Raw genomic sequence first — 19,695 nt, 5'->3', positions numbered from 1 at the left:
TTTTACCTTTTTTTGAGAGAAATAATGCAGTGTACCTGAGGCCAAGTTCAACCTCAGAAGAGAAGAAAAACTAGTATATTTTACTAAATATTTACATATGTACATATTGTAACCTGACTCTTTTTACATTTGCGTTAGAAGTGCAAAAGACATTGGGCTTTATAACCTTCTACAACCTTAATATTTTAATCATTTTGTATTGTTTAGCCAGTCACTGCGTTTAGCGGGGAAAACTGATTATAAAAAACCCCGCTGTCACTTTTGATTCATGGTAATGATTTTAAATTATGTGAACAATTTGAAACTACTTTGCGTGCGATTCACCTTTTTGACAGATAACAAAATTTAAATAACTCATATGTACATATGTATAAATTAAGTATAAACATTATATGTATATGTGTGGTGATTAGTGACTGTTAATCGATAATTATTCAGAAATCGTGAGATGCGGTCTGGTGTGATGTAGGTTTCAGAAAAACATTTTCTTTATCGTGCCAACGTTTCGATCTTTATTAGAAACGTTTACATTTAACAAATTCATGTAGCATGTGGAAAAAAGTGAATTTATACAATGCAAAATATCTATTTCCTGATAGCCCCAACCAATGATCTTTTTTTTCAAACTTGTAACCATAACTTTGTCATTTTTGGATCAATTTAAAATTCGATTGTACCATTGTTTTGGGCGTAAAAGTCGTTTAAAATGAAGTGTCCGGATGTATGAGGTCGTATTTGAAGTTTTTTACTTGAACTGGGTCTGAGGTACGCTGTATAATTTTTCTACAAAAAATATAAAATTTGAGACATATTAAACGCGTTTGAGAATCAAATACATTACACGACATTTGAAAAATGGAAAAAAGGAGGAAAAATTCAAAAGGCGGGTTGAGATGGGAAATTAGTGTCCGAGTGGATCGAGGTCACGATAGCTCAAGTGGTAGAGCAGCGGCGTATCTAGCCGAAGGTCGTGGGTTCGAATCCCGCTCGTGACACTGACTTTTTTATCTCAACTAAAAACCTTAATTAATTAAAAGATATTAATTGGTCAAGCAGACCACAAAAACTAATGAATTATTATTAACGTTCTTCAAAAAATCGTCAAGCGATTTCTGTGTCCATGTGGCTTGGCCTTTGGAGAAATAATTTTCCAAATTACCATTGCTCTAATAATCATCGACTAACTGTCACTAATCACCACACATTTTTAAATTTTATTTTATTATAAGTGAGAAAACCAATAATTAAATCTATAAACACTTCTTTTCCTTTGTTATGCATGTAGTTCATCAATTTTTTCCTCTATGATAAAAACAAATAAACGAGATCGCTTTAAATTAGATATGTATAAAAAAGTAATAAAAATGAGAAAACAAGTGAACAACAATTTTTTTCAAAACACAAGTTTTATAGAAAAGTGTTTATAGCTCAAGTGGTAGAGTAGCGACGTATCTAGCCGAAGATCGTGGGTTCGAATCCCGCTTGGGGCACTGACTTTTTTTATTTCATCTAAAAACCTTAATTAATTGAAAGATATTAATTGGTCAAACGGACCACGAAAACTAGTGGAATTAAACAGGTTTTTGTTTTTGTTTTTTTATAGCGTCATTGGTGCAAGACATATTCAGCCGGGCCATTTAAAAAGGGCACCCTGTATATAACTTACGTGTGAAATTATACAAAACATCTTTTTTTTTTAATTCATGTGGTGTTCTGAGAGAAGAAAAGAATGAGTAGGGTTCATCGGGGTCGTTATGTTTGTCGAGGTAATTTTATAGAATTAAGGAAGGAGGAGATTCTGGTCTCTTAGTGGTTTTTTATTAAAAGCAGTAAGTCCATTTTTCCTTTTAAACCTTTTAACGTTTATAAAACCGAGGTGAAGTTTTTAGGTAAGAAAATTTTTGAGAATCGGGTCATTAAATAAAACCCCTGGGCGATTATGCTTTTGATACGACCAAAAATTTTAAAAATTGAGTATACAATACCATGAAAATATGAATAATCCTCTCGAACCGTTTAAGGAATGTACGCGTCTTATGAAACCGTGAGGCAAGGAATGGCCACGAGTCGGCCAAGAATGTGCATCAGTTGTGCGGAATTTATAGTGGTGGGCATCAAAAAGTCATCACGACTTTCGCAAACTCCGGGATCATTGCATATCTGGATCGAAGGGGCCAATAAACTTCTCCTCCTAATACCCGGGAGAATCTCTCACCTTATCACACCCCCTAAGTTAGTCGAGGACCCCGGCCCAAGGGGTGGAAACGCGTTTTAATGGGCACGGCTTCGACTGCTTGATGTACGCCGAGGCGGAGATGGATTCCGTATCAGTCCTCCGAAGATTGATCTCACAATTAGCATTATTTCTTCCTTTCACTAACAGTTTGAACCAAGCACTAAATTTCTCTTTATCATCCTACAATGCATACCCATAAAAAAGTACACTAATATGCCCAATGGACATAAACTAAGGGCGGAAAGCAAAATATATCAAAATGCTTTAAACAAAATGAAATAATAGTAATAAACAAAAACCTTTTTATTATACGGGGATGATATTGTTTTCATTGCAAAAAAACAAAACCCCTGCTGATATTATAAATTATTATGGAATGAGACTTAGAGACATATCTGGATAAATAAAAAAAATTATGATTTATTTCAATTAGTTAAGGTTTTTGGTTGAGATAGAAAAGTCAGTGTCAAGAGCGTGATTCGAACCCACGACCTTCGGCTAGATACGCCGCTACTCTACCACTTGAGATATCGTGACCTCAATCCACTCGGACACTAACTTCCCATCTCAACTCCACCTTTTGAATTTTACCTCCTTTCTGCCATTTTTCAAATATATTCTCGTCAAACACTGACTTTTTTATCTCAACTAAAAACCTTAATTAATTGAAAGATATTAATTGGTCAAGCGGACCACGAAAGCTAGTGAATTGATTATGATTTATGCATCAAAAACGAGTTAGGCATTAAAATTTAAGTAATTACTCTTTGATAAACAGTTAATTGACAAAGGGAAAAATAAAAATATCTTGTGGTATTTTTATGAGTCAGAAAATCTTATTAAAAATTTTATGAAATGCAAAAATATTAAATTTATGAGGCCAAGTATGATATGGTTCATATTTTCATGATAAAGCAAGGTAATATTATATGGTAAAATGTGATTTTAAAGTACACACTTAATGTAAATGTAATTAAACACAACCTCATAAAAACATGATTTAGTGTTTTTACCTTCATCGGATATAATGCGTCAAATTCGCATAAATTTAAAATATTTCAACGAAGCTAATAGTCGCCAGCACTGAGATGGACCTAAGTCATCTATGTTACAAGGATATTTCTTAACTGATTTTACTATCAGCTCGTGACCATTATCCGAGGAAAAACAATTTTGGTGGGCGGTATGTTTGCGCAAAACTAGCAATTTTTATGCAAGGACTGAGTTGACTCCTAATCCATCCAGTACGTGTCACCAGGACGTTTAACTTTTGCCACTTCATTATAGCCTTCTGATCAATATGCAAGAACAAAATCATTTGATGGGCGGTATGTCTCCGCTAAAGTCTTGAATTTGAAAATGTTTTATCGAAGCCTATTAAGCCACCAAGTACTTTTCGCCAGGACATTTCTAACCGTCGCTACTTTATTTGCGCCTCCTGAAAAATTATCCCAGGATAAAACTAAATTAGTGAGCTGAATGTTTGCGCCAAGGTGTCAATTTCTCTTTATTCAAGCACTGAGATGACCACTCCAAAGCCACCCTGTAAGTGTCACCAGCACATTTAACCGTTGCCACTTTATTATAGCCTCCTGATCAATATCCAAGAATAAAACCATTTGGTGGGCGGTATGTCTCCGCTAAAATCTTGAATTTTAAAATGTTTTATCGAAACCAAATTAGCCATTATTAAGCCACCCAGTACTTCTCGCCAGGACATTTCTAACGGTCACTACTTTATTTGCGCCTCCTGAAAATCATCCGAGGATAAAACTAATTTATTGAGCAGTATGTTTGCGCCAAGGTGGCAATTTCTCTTTATACAAGAAGGGAGATGGCCAATCCAAAGCCACTCTTTAAGTGTCACCAGGACATTTAACCGTTGCCACTTTATTATAGCCTCTTCATCAATATCCAAGAATAGAACAATTTGGTGGGCGGTATGTCTCCGCTAAAGTCTTGAATTTTAAAATGTTTTATCGAAGCCAAATTAGCCATTATTAAGCCACCCAGTACTTTTCGCCAGGACATTTCTGACCGTCGCTACTTTATTTGCGCCTTCTGAAAATTATTCGAGGGTAAAACTATTTTAGGGTAACTACCAAGGTGGCAATTTCTCTTTATAGCAGCACTGAGATGACCACTCCAAAGCCACCCTGTAAGTGTTCCCAAGGACATTTCCTAATCCTTCCTAATCCTTTAACAATCCAAATCGTTGCCACTTTGTTATATTAAAACTATTCTGGTGGGCGGTATGTTTGCGCCAAAATTGCAATCTAACAAGGAAAATCATGTTAGTTTTTTTTTTGTGACTTCGACCCAATCGGACACCAACTCCCCTCAACTTACAACCTTTCGAGATGGGGAGTTGGTGTCACGATAGCTCAAGTGGTTAGAGCACCGTCGTATTGAACCGAAGGTCGTGGCTTCGAATCCCGCTCGTGACAGTAACTTTTTCATTTCAACCAAAAACCTTACACAAAAAGATTAATTAATTGAAAGAAGTAATTTTTTCAATAGACAACTATATATAATGGCTCTAAAATATCTTTTACTCATAATTTTCCCTATTTTTTTTCAGTAAGACTTGATTTCAAAAATTGAAATATATTTAAAAATTGAGCTTTTACTTAAGAAAATTTAGTATTAAATGTGAGTACGATTTTTGCTCTGCTTATAAAAACAAAGGATTTATTTGATTTTATCTAATTGTAAAGGATTTTTTATTGTTATGTCGGTTGTCTCTCAGAGATGCTCGAAAGAAAAAAAAATTCATTTCTGCTACATCGAGACTAAACAGCAACAAGTCAGCCGGGTGATCGAACGTTTAATTATGCAATTAGAAGTGGGAGGGATTGTGAACTTAATCGGGTTAATTAATTGGCGGCCGACGTCTCAGTTTTCAAAGGGATTTGATGCTCCTCGTTGAAATCGGATCGGCACCGTTTGTCTTCAGTGGTAAGAGATGTTTTGAAATAAGAGCCGATTCCGGTTATCAAGGGTCTAGCCCTTTGCATTTAGAGTGGCGAATTTAGCGACTTTCGACACTAATTACTTGTCCAAATGGGAAAAGGTTATGACTTTAAATGAACCCCCTTTTGCATCGTACTTAAACGGCCTGTTACTGCAATTAAATATTGAACAAGTCGAAAAGTGGATGGTAAAAACTTTGTTAACCGATGTAGCATTACAACACTGCGGCCCTTTTTAGCAATTAATTTTCGAATTTGCCCACGATGTCTTGGCAACTTTTAAAAGCATAAAACGGAGGATGTTTCTGGCTTTTTTTGTCTGAATATTTTAAAGGGGTTTTTGTGTTATTCACCAGGTTCCGACGAGCCAGGAAACGAGGCTGTTTTCATTCATGAACCCACTCGCAGTCGATATCTGGCTGTATGTACTCGCGGCGTACATACTCGTTTCAATCACGATGTTCATCGTGGCTAGGTTTTCTCCTTATGAATGGCAAAACCCGCATCCGTGCGATGTAGACAACGATCTCATAGAAAACCAGTTCTCTCTAGCCAATTCTTTTTGGTTCACGATCGGCACTCTCATGCAGCAAGGATCCGACTTGAATCCCAAGGTAGATTAACAACAATACCAATTCTTAAACATTTTTTTCAATATTTTTCATATTTTTACTAGGCCACCTCTACAAGGATCGTCGGAGGCATATGGTGGTTTTTCACACTGATCATAATTAGCTCGTACACGGCGAACCTCGCGGCCTTTTTGACCGTGGAGAGGATGATAACGCCCATAGAAAACGCGGAAGACCTCGCTGGACAGACTGAGATCGCCTACGGAACGCTTGACAGTGGATCAACAATGACGTTTTTCAGGGTAAATATAAAAAGTGTCTCAAAATTGACGTCAGATTTGAATTTGCCGCCACTTTTGCAGTAAATTGTCTGCAACCCTGAAAAAAGAACAATTTGACAGGTGAGAGTTTAGGGTTAGGACAAATGGAGCGTTATACGATACAACGTGTGATGATTATTAGTGACCGTTAATCGATAATTATTCCAAAATCGTGATATGCAGGTGTGATGTAGGTTTCAGAAAAACATTTTCTTTATCGTGCCAACGTTTCGGTCTTTATTGAGATCATCTTCAGGGCCTTAAATTAATTACGAAGACTATGCAATCCAAAAATCCACAAAAACAGAGGTAGAAAAAGACAAAACGATCAAAATAATTTAACAAAATAACAAATCACTTACAACACCTCACTACAAATCAACACAACCTATCTGAACAAACATATACCAAAACCAAAAATTTTCCCAAAAAATAATCCTGTCATACTCATTCTTTCTGCTGATAAGACAAAACAAACAGTAGCAATCAGCAAAAAAAGAGTACAGGGAAAAAATTAACAAAATTATCACAGGCATAAACACATACAGCATAATCAAATCAGACCCTACTCCTTCTCTCATTAAACAGACAAACAAAATTCTCCAGGAAACACTTAAACGAAAAGAAATTGACATATACACCTACAAAACAACACCCCCGAAACTATATGGATCTGTAAAAACACTTAAACCAGAACACCCTCTAAGACCCATAATTTCATTTGTAAACTCCCCCACATATAACATGACAAAATACTTAACCAACATACTCAATAACATCACAGATAACGCATATAATGTAAATGATTCATTTCATTTCATTAACAAAATTAATAATATCCACATCCCCTCACACTACTCTCTCATATCCCGATATGTTTCATCATGGTTCACCAACATACCAATAGACACAACACTGAACATTATTAAAGATAAATGGCCCAACATAACACCACACACATCTCTATCAAAGAACACGTTCGTAACAATGATCCGACACTGCTGTGTTAAAGGATATTTTACATACGACAATCACTTTTACAAACAACTTTGGTATAGCCATGGGTAGCAACCTAGGCCCGATACTTGCAGACATAATTATGACACATCTATTAAACACAGTTATACCAAAACTTCCTTTAATATATACCTCAAGTTCACGACAGGCATCTCATGTTCCTTACTCTCGGTGATTATTCCAGAAACCTGCAAGGCATTGTACGATGTTCTAAAGGAAGAGTACTTAAAGATAAGCGCAGATTCAATACAAGTTAAGCAGTGGGAAATATGGGCCTACAGAATTCCACAAGCTTATCGTATCCTTCATTTTTTAAATTTTTGTTCAAATATTCTTTCGACTTTATTTTCCACAAGGCATGGCATTTCCCTGTACAATTCAATGAAGTTTGATAAAACTTCCTTACTCCAACATCTGCTGTCTGCCATACAAAAATAAAAACAAGTAATTTGATCCAGATTACGAAACCTTTTGAGAACAGTAGCGAACAGAAGCAGATCGACAGTATAAGAACGTAATGAACAACTCGGCGTTGACGACTAACCCTACTTTTGATTACACTCCAACCCTCACGTAAAACTGTGAATTACTTTGTCGCTCCCGACCTTCAATTGGAGTGCGATCAAAACCTCCACGCTGAACCGCATTTACACTGACGCTTTTGAGCGTAGATTTGAGTGTCCCGCCCAATCGTCGACTCTTGAGCGTACGTGTGAAGGCCCCTAATCATAAACGTAATTTTTTAGGAATGGTTTATATCAACATCAATTACAGAACAGATACATGTAAACTCAGTCGCAGCTACGCCAATATAATTAATCCAATTAAATATAGATAATATATATATTNATGGCACAATTACACAGAAGACAAACACTTTGAGCCCTGAAGATGATCTCAATAAAAGATCGAAACGTTGGCACGATAAAGAAAATGTTTTTCTGAAACCTATATAACACCAGACCGCATCTCACGATTTCGGAATAATTATACGATACAACAACGTGTTTTCATTATGGAACAATATTTCAACTAAGTTTTTCTATCAATTCTTGTCCATGACACCGAATTGATGTTCCTGGGTTTTCACCAACACTCTCACGCATTCCTTCGATATTGACATTTGAACGGCTTGATTTTGGACGACCGGTGTGTTTAGCGTCTCCAACTGATCCAGTCTCCCTGAATTTTTCAAATAAACTTTTCACAGTTGACGAGGTTAAAGCACTATTTTGACCATATTTTGTATAAAATTTTCAAACTGCGGCCGCCAAAATTTCATTATTTTGTAAATATTGTTCCGGCCTGGTTTCAAAAATGCCGGCAAATTCAAATCTTGCGTTAATTTTGGGACACCCTATATTTTTAATATTTGTACATTGTAGTTTTGAGTTCTTTGGTTTCTGGGATTGTAGTTGATAGAAAATATTAGAAAGCTTCTGAGATGATGATGGGTCTGCGAGTCGACTTATGCTGAACTGGCATAGGGTCACTTATTGGGTCCGTCTTCACTCGTTTTTTTGTTGAATTACTCAAACCTGTTTCGGCAATGTGCCATCTTCAGTGAGGAACTGTTCCTTAAGTGACCCTAAACCGATTCAACATAAGAATATGAGCGTTGAACTAACAAGCCCTCTGGGCCGAGGAAAAAGACAAATCTAAACTAATTTATATAATTTTTTTTTTCGACAATTGTCTTCTGCTTTTGTTGAGCGTGCAATCCAAGGTTATAATATATAAAAATTATGGAGTATTTTATTAAATAAGACTAGGGATTTTTTTGTTTTGTCCCCCCTATCCTCCACCCGGCCATACCTTAGGAGACACCGCCGGACCGAGTCAATTTACTAAAATTTTGTTATCAAGACAATAAGGGGAATTAATTTAACTCCTTCCTCTCGCCTTGCCTGGTTAAAGCTGAGGACTAGGAGGAAGTCTAGAGGGTTTTGCTTCTTAAAAACCCTTACTTCCAAGTACGTACCAAAATGAGTCCTAGCTACAATAAAAACAAAGCCCTAGCCTGGATTGAAGCTAATTGTTCATATATTTATATACTATATGTACATGTAATAAATTCAATGAATAAATAACACAATAGATAGAAACAGAATTAATTTCACGAGTAAGTTTGTGAATGAAATTATTTCTTAGAAAACTAAGTAGGCAAATCATTACGTAAATAAATAAATACAAAAATAAATAAGGAAAACAATTAAATAGAAACAAAATTTAAAAAATTACAAGCCCTGAAACCATTTTTTTTTTTTTTTTTTTTTTTTGGTCAATTCGTGTACGTTAGAAGGCGAGATTTTGGAAATGAGGAGTATGAAAATTCTTAGCGCAAAAGTCAGAGAATAAAACCATTTTGTACAAAACTATGGAGGCAAATCATTAGGCAAATAAATAAACAGAAAAATAAAAAGGGAAAACGATTAAATAGATAAAAAAACTAAAAAAATTATAAGCCCTGAAATCATTTTTTTTTTTTTTTTTTTGTCAATTCGTTTAAGTTAGATGGCCAGATTTTGGACATGAGGCTCTTTATTTTTATTGTCGAGGGCGTATGAAAATTCTTTGCGCAAAAGTCAGAGAATAAAACCTGATAAAATTATTTTACTACTTGGTTTTGTATGAAATGGTTTTGTTCACTGCCTTTTGCGCACAGAATTTTCATACGCCCTCGATAATAAAAATAATGAGCCTCATTTCCAAAATCTGGCCATTTAACTTAAACAAATTGACCAAAAAAATGGTTTCAGGGCATCGAAGCAAAAAAATTGCCTCCGGCTAAACGATTCCAAAAATGTTTGTTTACTTTAAAAAGTTGTACTTAGGGCCTTTGAAGCGTACTTAAAATAAATTCGAGTTCTAATTTTATCCAATATCCTCTCTACTAAAACTGTTCGAAATCTGTATTTCTCTTTTGTGGGCCTATGTAAACAACTTTTAAATTTTATTCACAAATAGTGACATGCGGTCTGGTGTGATGTAGGTTTCAGAAAAACTTTTTAAAAAGAAAAAAAATTTCTTTATCGCGCCAACGTTTCGATCTTTATTGAGATCATCTTCAGAGCTTAAAGTATTTGTTTTCTGCGTAATTGTGCCATTCTTGTGTGTCGTGTGGGCACTCTCAACACTTTGAGCTCTGAAGATGATCTCAATAAAAATCGAAACGTTGGGACGATAAAGAAACTGTTTTTGTAAACCTACGTCACACCAGACCGCATCTCACGATCTACGAATAATCATCGACTAACACTAACTAATCACCACACATTTTTAAATTTTATTTTATTATAAGTGAGAAAACCAATAATTAAATCAATAAACACTTTTTGTTATGCATATAGTTCCTCAATTTTTTTCCTCTATGATAAAAACAAATAAACGAGATTGCTTTAAATTAGATATGTATAAAAAGTAATAAAAATGAGAAAACAAGTGAATAACAATTTTTTTGAAAACTCAAGTTTTATAGAAAAGTGTTTGTTTTTGATCTCCCCCACCCAAAAAATTAAACATAATTCCGATTCATGTTAGATATTCTTTAAAGCACATAATTACTCATTTTTATGGTTAATGAGAAATATATATTTTTGGAATCGTTCAAACTTGGGGCAATTTTTCCCCTAGATATCCAATGTTTCACTAAAAATTTCCAAACTCCACCAGATTTGATCCTTGTAAAGCTGAATTTTTCTTATTATTTTTCTCAGTTTGTTATTGTTAGGTTGTTTTACTATTTTTCATTGAATGGGACCCGTTTTCTAATAGAAGTAATAATTCCTTTTGTAATTCATTCCTTAATCTTTTGAATTTTTTTTCATGAGGGTTCGCAATAGCAGAGGTTATTATCAACCCTCGGAGTGCCGGTGCTTTTGAAAAAAAAGCGCATATGTAAGTATGTCGGGTTCGAATGCAGGGCCGCTGGATTCGAACCCGGGAACTTTACCTTACAATGATGAGTGCCGTGTCAACGCCTAAACCGTTGCGGCTACCGACGCCCCATCATAGAGTTGTTAATTCGATTATTAATTGTATCATAAAATTTAGACATTGTTTTATCTACTGAAAGATTTTTTTCTTTTTATCTTGCTAAAAATTTGTTTGTCCGTGCTCTGCTGGTCACGAATCAGTACGTCAAAATTGCATAATAAAGCATTGTATGAAAGATATTTAAATACATAATTGGGGAACGTGCGACGTAGAATGAAGGTTAAAATATTTTTATAGTGTCAAAATAAAGTAATTTTTAAACAGCCCAAAATAATCGAAATACAATTTTTCGGACAAATAGAAAATTTTAGTTTTGACAAGCCTTAACAAACTTAACTGTTTTCCTCGATTCCTGAAGAGAACTTCAACAAGCTGATCGTGATTTAATACGTAATCATTCAGCACCTGATTTTGAAGGACTATTCAAATTTTGCGCTGAGATTTAAAATCATTCTTCAAAAATTGCTTTTTTGAAAACAAGATTTTTCACCTCACACTTCTTTCATTACTAGATTCCTAATATTTTAAAGAATTTTGTACCATTACAGATGCTATGGAGCATATTTTAATTTTGTGTTTCAAAATAAACTGATTTAATTTCAATTAGACTGATAGAAAAAAATATTGTTAAAAAAGTTGGCTGTATGAGGGCTCATTAGAATGTACACACACAACATATAAACACAACATATAGCATAAATTTTTATGCAATTCATTAGTTTTCGTGGTCCGCTTGACCAATTAATGTTTCAATTAATTAAAGCTTTTAGTTGAGATAAAAAGTCAGTGTCACGAACGGGATTCGAACCCACGACCTTCGGCTAGATACGCCGCTACTCTACCACATGTCACATTGGCATCGACTTTTTTTATCTCAACTAAAAAACTTAATTAATTGAAAGATGTTAATTGGTCAAGCGGGCTCTGGAGATGATCTCAATAAAGGTCGAAACGTTGGCACGATAAAGAAGTTTTTGCAACCTACGTCACACCGGACCTCATCTCACGATCTCCAAATAATCATCAACTAACGGTCACTAAACACCACACATTATGTTAATTGTTAATTTTTATGTCTTAGGGGCTGAAATGACCTTGTTGTCGACAGCCCCTGGAGCCTAATCTTTCTGGCTGTACGGATAAGCCCGAGGTATGACCGGTACTGTCAACACCTGGAGTGCGTGATCTCGAGGCCTGCCGGTAATTTGTTGTAAATTACAAAACCTAGAATTGGCGGTGGACGGAGAAGTGACAAGCTTAACTCTTTACGCGTATGTGTGAACGTGCCTGTGTAAATTTGAGTTTATATAAATCAGTAAGCCGCGAGAAGAAATTTATCTAAATATAAATTCAATTCAAAATTCTTACAAAATTACTTTTTTAAATTATTTATTTTTTTAGATAATAATTAAATTTTTTGATGTTTTTGTTATTTTATTATTTGTATTACATTATATGTTCAATAAATATGCTGTAGCATGGAATTTCATTTGTTAACAGAACTTTCAATTAATTAAGGTTTTTTAGTTGAGATAAAAAAGTCAGTGTCACGAGCGGGATTTGAACCCAAGACCTTCGGCTAGATACGCCGCTACTCTACCACTTGAGCTATCGTGACCTCGATCCACTCGGACACTACTTCCCATCTCACCCCCACCTTTTGAATATTCCCTCCTTTTTGCCAATTTTCAAGGTCGTGGGTTCGAATCCAGCTCGTGACACTGACTTTTTTATCTCAACTAAAAAACCTTAATTAATTGGAAGATAATAATTGGTCAAGCGGACCACGAAGTCTAGTGAATTGAATAAGTTCATATGAAGTATATCTCCACTAAAGCTCTCCGTGGCCATTTCAATTGTCGCCGAGATCAAACAGATTAATTTGCCAAATGGCAAAAAGGAGGGAAAATTAAAAAAAGGTGGGGTTGAGATGGGAAGTTAGTGTCCGAGTGGATCGAAGTCACGATAGCTCAAGAGGTAGTGTAGCGGCGTATCAAGCCGAAGGGCGTGGGTTCGAATCCCACACGTGACACTGACATTTTTATGTCAACTAAAAAACTTAATTAATTGAAAGATATTAATTGTTCAAGCGGACCACGAAAACTAATGAATTTAATTTTATTTAAACTTTTTTATGTTTGATATTTAACATATATTTGAAATTTTAGGATTCCATGATTGAAACGTACAAGAAAATGTGGAGATTCATGGAAAACAAGAAAGTTTTCGTTTCGACATACGAGGAGGGTATTAAAAGGGTGCTCGAAGGGAATTACGCTTTTCTCATGGAATCGACCATGCTAGATTATATCGTACAAAGGGACTGCAATCTGACCCAAATAGGCGGCGTCTTGGATACGAAAGGATACGGAATCGCTACTCCAATGGGTACGTGAATGTTTTTCAAAAACTTTACCTTGTTCTTTTACGATCGATAAATCCAGGTTCGCCTTGGAGGGACAGGATATCCCTTGTTATCTTAGAACTCCAGGAGAAAGGCGAGATTCAAATGCTGTATGACAAATGGTGGAAAAACCCTGGAGACACTTGCGTCCGAAAGGATAAGAGTAAAGAGAGCAAAGCGAACGCTCTCGGAGTAGACAATATCGGTGAGTCAATTTCAAAAAGGTGAAAAAAAAATTTAAAAAAAAAAGATAAGTAAAATTTTATATGATTTAACAAGCATAACAGTCTATAGGGTTTACTATGTTGTAAGGTGGAGTTTTTGTTGTTCTTCTATGCGGTCTTGCCATAGCAGTCGTCATCGCAATTTGCGAATTTTGCTACAATTCGAAGAGAAACGCTCAGCTCGAGCGGGTAATAAATATTATTAATTTTTAGAAAGTAAATCAATTTGATTTTTCTTTTTCTCTGCAAGAGAGGAGGAGCGCAATCCCTTTGCTCGGAAATGGCCGACGAACTGTGCTTCGCATTGAGATGCCGTGGTTCGCGGCAGAGGCCGGCTTTAAAACGCCAATGTTCGAAGTGTGCTGATGGTCCGACGTACGTTCCGGCCGTGCCGCCTGCACCGGGGCCACCGCAGCTTCCTCCGTACAACACTCAGCCACAGGTAAGGAGGTACGCAACACACTTTCTTACGATTGGAGCTGCCTCTAATATAAAACAACACTCATGCAACAATCCAGATTTGCTTAGAATCTACAGACAATAATTCACGCGGGGTTCGCCTTGTCTCGCTGTTTTCTAGCAGACATTTTTAAACTTTTTCTTAATCAATCAAGATCAAATTAAAGAAATGTGCAGTATCTTCCAGCCAAAAATACAATACATACACGTCCAAAGTTAATATGATTCTAAAATGCGAAACCAGGCGGACCAAAATGATAAATAATTTATTTGAGTTTCTTAAAATTCTGAATTATAATTTGTTGAGTTTTTGTTTTATCCCATTAGATTTGGCGATATGGCGATCTATGATGATCTATGCTAGACCGATTTTAAGAAGGATCTTAAAAAACATCAGGTTAAAACAAATTATTCATTTTTATACAACCTTTATCTAGGCTAGAAAAAAACCGTCTATCAAAAATGTTAAAAAGATTTTTAATTTATTACCATAAATTTTGAATATGTGTCATAATTTTGTCATAATATCAAATAAACATTTTGAACACGTCCGGACTGGTCTCGGGGCGAATAAATTTAAAAAAATGTTATTAAAAAAACACATTTAGACATTGGACGAGTTGTTAAATTTTGTAGCCGTACTGTGTCGATAGATATTTTGTTAAAATGTTCACCCTTCGATCAAGTCTGTTACTTGGCTTTCCTTTGCAAACTGAAGAACATCCTGTCTCACAGGAATATCTGCAGTGTATATTGAAAATAGAAATGGGTCAAGTATTCTTCCCTGAGGAACACCCTCTATAATACGTATATAATGTGAAAATTCAGTTCCCTGACGGTAGTATGCTATATCATACTGAGATCTTATCTGAAGGACTAATTTTAGGAGGAACCGTACTCTGGCGAAAAATATTTTTTTAAATGTACACCCTTCGAGTCCGCCACTCGGATTTGCTTTGTAAACTGAAGAACATCCTCTCTCACAAGATCTGCAGTGTATATTGAAAATAGAAATGGGCCAAGTATTCTTCCCTGAGGAACACCCTCTATAATACGTATATAAGGTGAGAATTCAGTTCCCTGACGGTAGTATGCTTTATCATACTGAGATCTTGTCGACGGACCAATTTTGGGAGTAACCGTACTCTGGCGAAAAATATGTAAATTACAAAACCTAGAAATGCCGGTGGACGGAAAGTGACAAGCTTAAGAGTTTTCGCGTATGTGTGAAGGTGCATGTGTAAATTTGAGTTTGCATAAATCAGTAAGCAACGAGAAGAAATTGATCTAAATATAAATTCAATTCAAAATTCTTACAAAATTACTTTTGTGTATTATTTATTTTTTTAAATAATATTTAAATTTTTTTCTGTTTTGTTATTATATTATTTGTATTACATTATATGTTCAACAAATATGCTGTAGCATGGAATTACATTTATTAACAGAACGTTCAATTAATTAAGGTTTTTTAGTTGAGATAAAAAGTCAGTGTCACAAGCGGGATTCGAACCTACGATCTTCGGTTAGATACGCCTCTGCTCTACTACTTGAGCTATCGTGACTTCGATCCACTCCGACACTAACTTCTCATCTCAACTCCACCTTTTTGCCATTTTTCAAGGTCGTGGGTTCGAATCCCGCTCGACATCACTGACTTTTTATATCAGCTAAAAAACCTTAATTAATTGAAAGATATTAATTGGTCAAGCGGACCACGAAAATTAGGGCAATAACAGAACGTTTTCAATCTCATGACAAGAGTCCTCTTCAGGGTTAATAAAATTTGCCTTTCTAGTGGACTTCCCAACAGTGTATTTTTTATTTGTATATTGTTGTTTTTACAATTGTCGAAGGTTTTTAGTACAATTAAAAAACAATTTAACTATTTAGCAACAAAATAACAAAACAATTCAACAAGGTTATACGACTTAAAGCTTAAAAATAATACTTTTTTATATAAAAATACATCGAAGAATTGATTTTTACCACATTGCTCGAATTAACTTTTCTGACCGATTTCCAGAGATCCAGCATGGCAATTCCCCTAGACCTCCCTCAACCCATGCACATGAGCATGTAACCGGACATGTCACAAAGATGTAAATATTTCAAACACGACAGGAGGACCAATCGTCATTGTGGGACAACACGCCGCCCGTTCCGCACTGAAAAAAACCAAAAGGAAACTGAAAGGTTTATGGCAAATAATAAAACAAGTGTTGTATACACAAGGATTTCTGTTTTCTTTAAAAAAAAAAAAAGTATTTGTGATGTAGAACAATCGCTTATACTGTAAACGTCAATTTTAAAAAACCTTAAGTGTTTTCACTGACTCGTATGTTATTTGTGAAGTGGTTGATAAAAGTTCGATCAGGTGAATCTACGCAGTTTTGGTGTTTTTTGGTTGTGTATTTTTTATTTGTTTATTTTTTATATTATGATGACGAGACTAAAACTGGCCGAAAACAAATTTTTAATTTAATTTTTTTCAAATTTACAACCGTAAATCGTGGATTTTACTGCCATTAAATACAATTGATATATCGCTGTTGTATCAATTAATGTCCAATTGTTAATTATAAAATTTCTACGTTGTTTTTGCCGGATTCGGTTTTTCCCGGTTTTCGTTGAATGTTCGCATAAATGGAACGAGGTTTCAGATTTCCGTTGTCAATATGATAATTAATTTCGAATATAACTTACAATTAACATAAATTTACGGGAAATATAATTTCGAATTGTTATACTTTCAAAGAATTGGATAACCAAAAATACATTTTTCCTGGGGAAAATCCCGTAATCCAAGCCAAAAATTATTTCCTGGCGGTGTTTTTCTGGCCCAATATCACTTAGACATTTGAAAAATTATGATTATAGTTTTATTAATAGCTTTAAATTCTCAAAATTATTCATTGTATTAGTAATAAATACCATAAAACAACAACAAAAAATTCTAAATAAACTTAGTTCCTTTTGACAAGATAAACGACCATAAAATTTTAAATCATTGCAACAATTGTTTACACAATTAAATTTACGAAAAGGCTACTTAACTTTTAAGCTAGAAGTTAAGTAAAATATTGATCACATTTTGGATTATCAGTGGACTTATTGACCTAATTAATGCTATAGAGTATTTGCACTCTATTTTGTTTTATTGGAATATAAAAAAATTGACGCTAATGCGTTCAGCAGTTTAACAAGAAATTCCAGGACGAGAAGAAAGGGGTGTCCAATTTTTTTTTAACATCCTTAAAACGTCCTTGTAGATACCAGGTTCAGGACCTTAATTAGGTTAAAATTCAACAATTATTTTAAAATACGGTTTTCTGCCTTTTTTGCGCATGTATTTCAAAATTTCAGTCAGTCGATTTTCTTCTCCATGATAAGAAAATAATCGACAAGTTGGTATTAAATTAGGTTAGTTAAATAAAAAATAAGAAAAACGGGAAGAAAGCAAAAAACGTTTTTTTTAATAAATCAATTTGGATTTGTTTTAAGCACCCTTTAAAACCGTGAAATTGAAATTTGTGGGCTGTATCAGCTATTTTGTTTTCCTTTAATGACCATTTTTACACTTTACAAAACATAACTGATTTAGGTTAACAGTATTACAACCTGAATAACTCATCTTTCAAGCATGTTGAACAAGGTTTAGATTTTTTTCGTTATGAGTGAGAAAAAAAAGGATGCAATTTGCAAAAAGGTTTTGCTTTTTAGTTCTCTTCTTGCTTGTTTACTGATGCCAGATTTATGCCATTATGTTCGGTATATAGCATTATAAAATCCATTATCGTTTCAAGGTTGTTCTAATTTTTGTGATTTTCTGAAAAAAAAGAAATATCTACGGCACTAGAGCAAGAAAATTTCTCAATAATTCGTATTGAAAGGTTTTTCGGATGCAAAAAACGAATATCAACATTGTATTTTCATTGAGAAAATCATTTTCATTTTTTTTTGTATATTACTCGTTAATTACGTGACAGCTGCATTTGGGAGCTAGTGTAAAATATCCATATAAAGACGGCGGATACATAAGTAAGTAATTTCAGACCAAAAGGCGTTAAAATATTTTTATGTTTAAAATAAAAAAATCTTAAAAAGTTCAAAATTTTGAAATATTTGCTAGTAAGAAACAAAACTGATCGGCAAGAATACATAAAAACCTAAAATATACAAACAACAAAATATGACAAAAATATTTTCATATTTACTTACATTTAAGAAAATATTTTTAAATAAAACCAAAAATTTAAATAAAAGTTTTTATTTTTTTTTTAAATTTTAAGCGAACGTTTCTATAAAATACAATAATACTTAAATGCAGGGTTTGGTGCTAATTGAGTAATTTTTGCATATTTTGCAGAAGAACTTATTTGGTCAATCGGGCCACGAGACCTAATCGACTTATGTATGTTTTATAGTAAAAAAAAATTAAATGTCCTTAAATTATAACGGTGATCATTAATCTAATTAAATATTGTTATATTAGACTGTTATGAAAGAAAAATTTATAAAAGGAAATGAAATGTTTTTAATGGCCAGAAGTACGGCGAATCGTAGCTACACTACCGCACGACAAAATTGTAATGCATGTTTAGAATCGGCCAGTGCCTCAACAATTCTTCTTTTCTGTGACAATTCAACGCATTTCAAAATATCTTGGGAAAGTTGACAATTTTCCAAAACTGATACTGATAACTATGATAATAAGATTATTATTTTGATTAAAAACAACAATAAATTATTTAAAATTGAAACTAAATCAAATTAAATACAGCCCCCGATCCTAGTTTTTCAATCTTGCCTAGTAAAAGATCGATCCTACTAGAAAACCAGAGATTAGCGGATTAATAATATAATAATATAATCCGGATTTATTGCTGAATTAAAACCGATATAGGTCCACATCTCGCATAAAAGTCGAGAATTTTTTTCGAACCTGAGGTATAATTAATCCACAGCACTGCCATCATACGGGAATCTGGCGACAAATGCCCAGGAAAAATGTATTTGGGAGCTAGTAAATAACTGTAGGGTAAATAAAAATCAAATTTTAAACCCCTGAGGAAAGCCTGGTTTAATTGCTTAGAATTAGCATCTATGCAAATATGTCAATAAATATTAAAAACTATTTTTTTTTTTTTTTTTACATATTGTGTAAATCATGACCGTTTCACTATATTATGTGTTAAAACAAATTAAAATAAGATTACCAAGTAATTAAATATTTTTAACCGGATACCGCTTGTTATTTTAAAATTATTATATTTTCTTTTTGACTTATTTTATAAATATTTTTCGCCTAAGTTTGAAGGCAAATAATTTTTTTTAACGTACTTCAGTACTCAATTACAGCATAATTTGACTCATTTATTGAAGGGTTTGGATAAATACGAAAAATCATACACTTTTGTCAATAATTATTCAAATATCGTGAGATGCGGTCTGGTGGATGTAGGTTTCAGAAAATCATTTTCTTTATCGTGCCA

The 19,695-nt window shown here is 34.2% G+C and overlaps 1 protein-coding gene across 1 annotated transcript in view; it reads left to right on the top strand.

Moving 5' to 3' along the window:
• The window catches only part of LOC106673990 (glutamate receptor ionotropic, kainate 2-like), a 282,478-nt gene extending 265,382 nt beyond the window's left edge, over positions 1-17,096 (top strand). Inside the window, exons 12-18 of the mRNA XM_024229005.1 lie at positions 5,565-5,822; positions 5,885-6,082; positions 13,282-13,501; positions 13,558-13,722; positions 13,830-13,930; positions 13,992-14,183; positions 16,227-17,096. Coding sequence (XP_024084773.1) covers positions 5,565-5,822; positions 5,885-6,082; positions 13,282-13,501; positions 13,558-13,722; positions 13,830-13,930; positions 13,992-14,183; positions 16,227-16,283 — 1,191 coding nt within the window. The 3' untranslated portion in view covers positions 16,284-17,096. The remainder of the gene's footprint in view (positions 1-5,564; positions 5,823-5,884; positions 6,083-13,281; positions 13,502-13,557; positions 13,723-13,829; positions 13,931-13,991; positions 14,184-16,226) is intronic.
• The last annotated feature ends 2,599 nt before the right edge of the window (positions 17,097-19,695 follow it).

Source organism: Cimex lectularius, unplaced genomic scaffold (genome assembly GCF_000648675.2).
Source record: "Cimex lectularius strain Harlan isolate CLEC.00 unplaced genomic scaffold, Clec_2.1 scaffold231, whole genome shotgun sequence".
Lineage (NCBI taxonomy): Eukaryota > Metazoa > Arthropoda > Insecta > Hemiptera > Cimicidae > Cimex > Cimex lectularius.
Note: the sequence above shows the minus strand (reverse complement) of the source record. Positions and strands in the feature narration are given on the sequence as shown.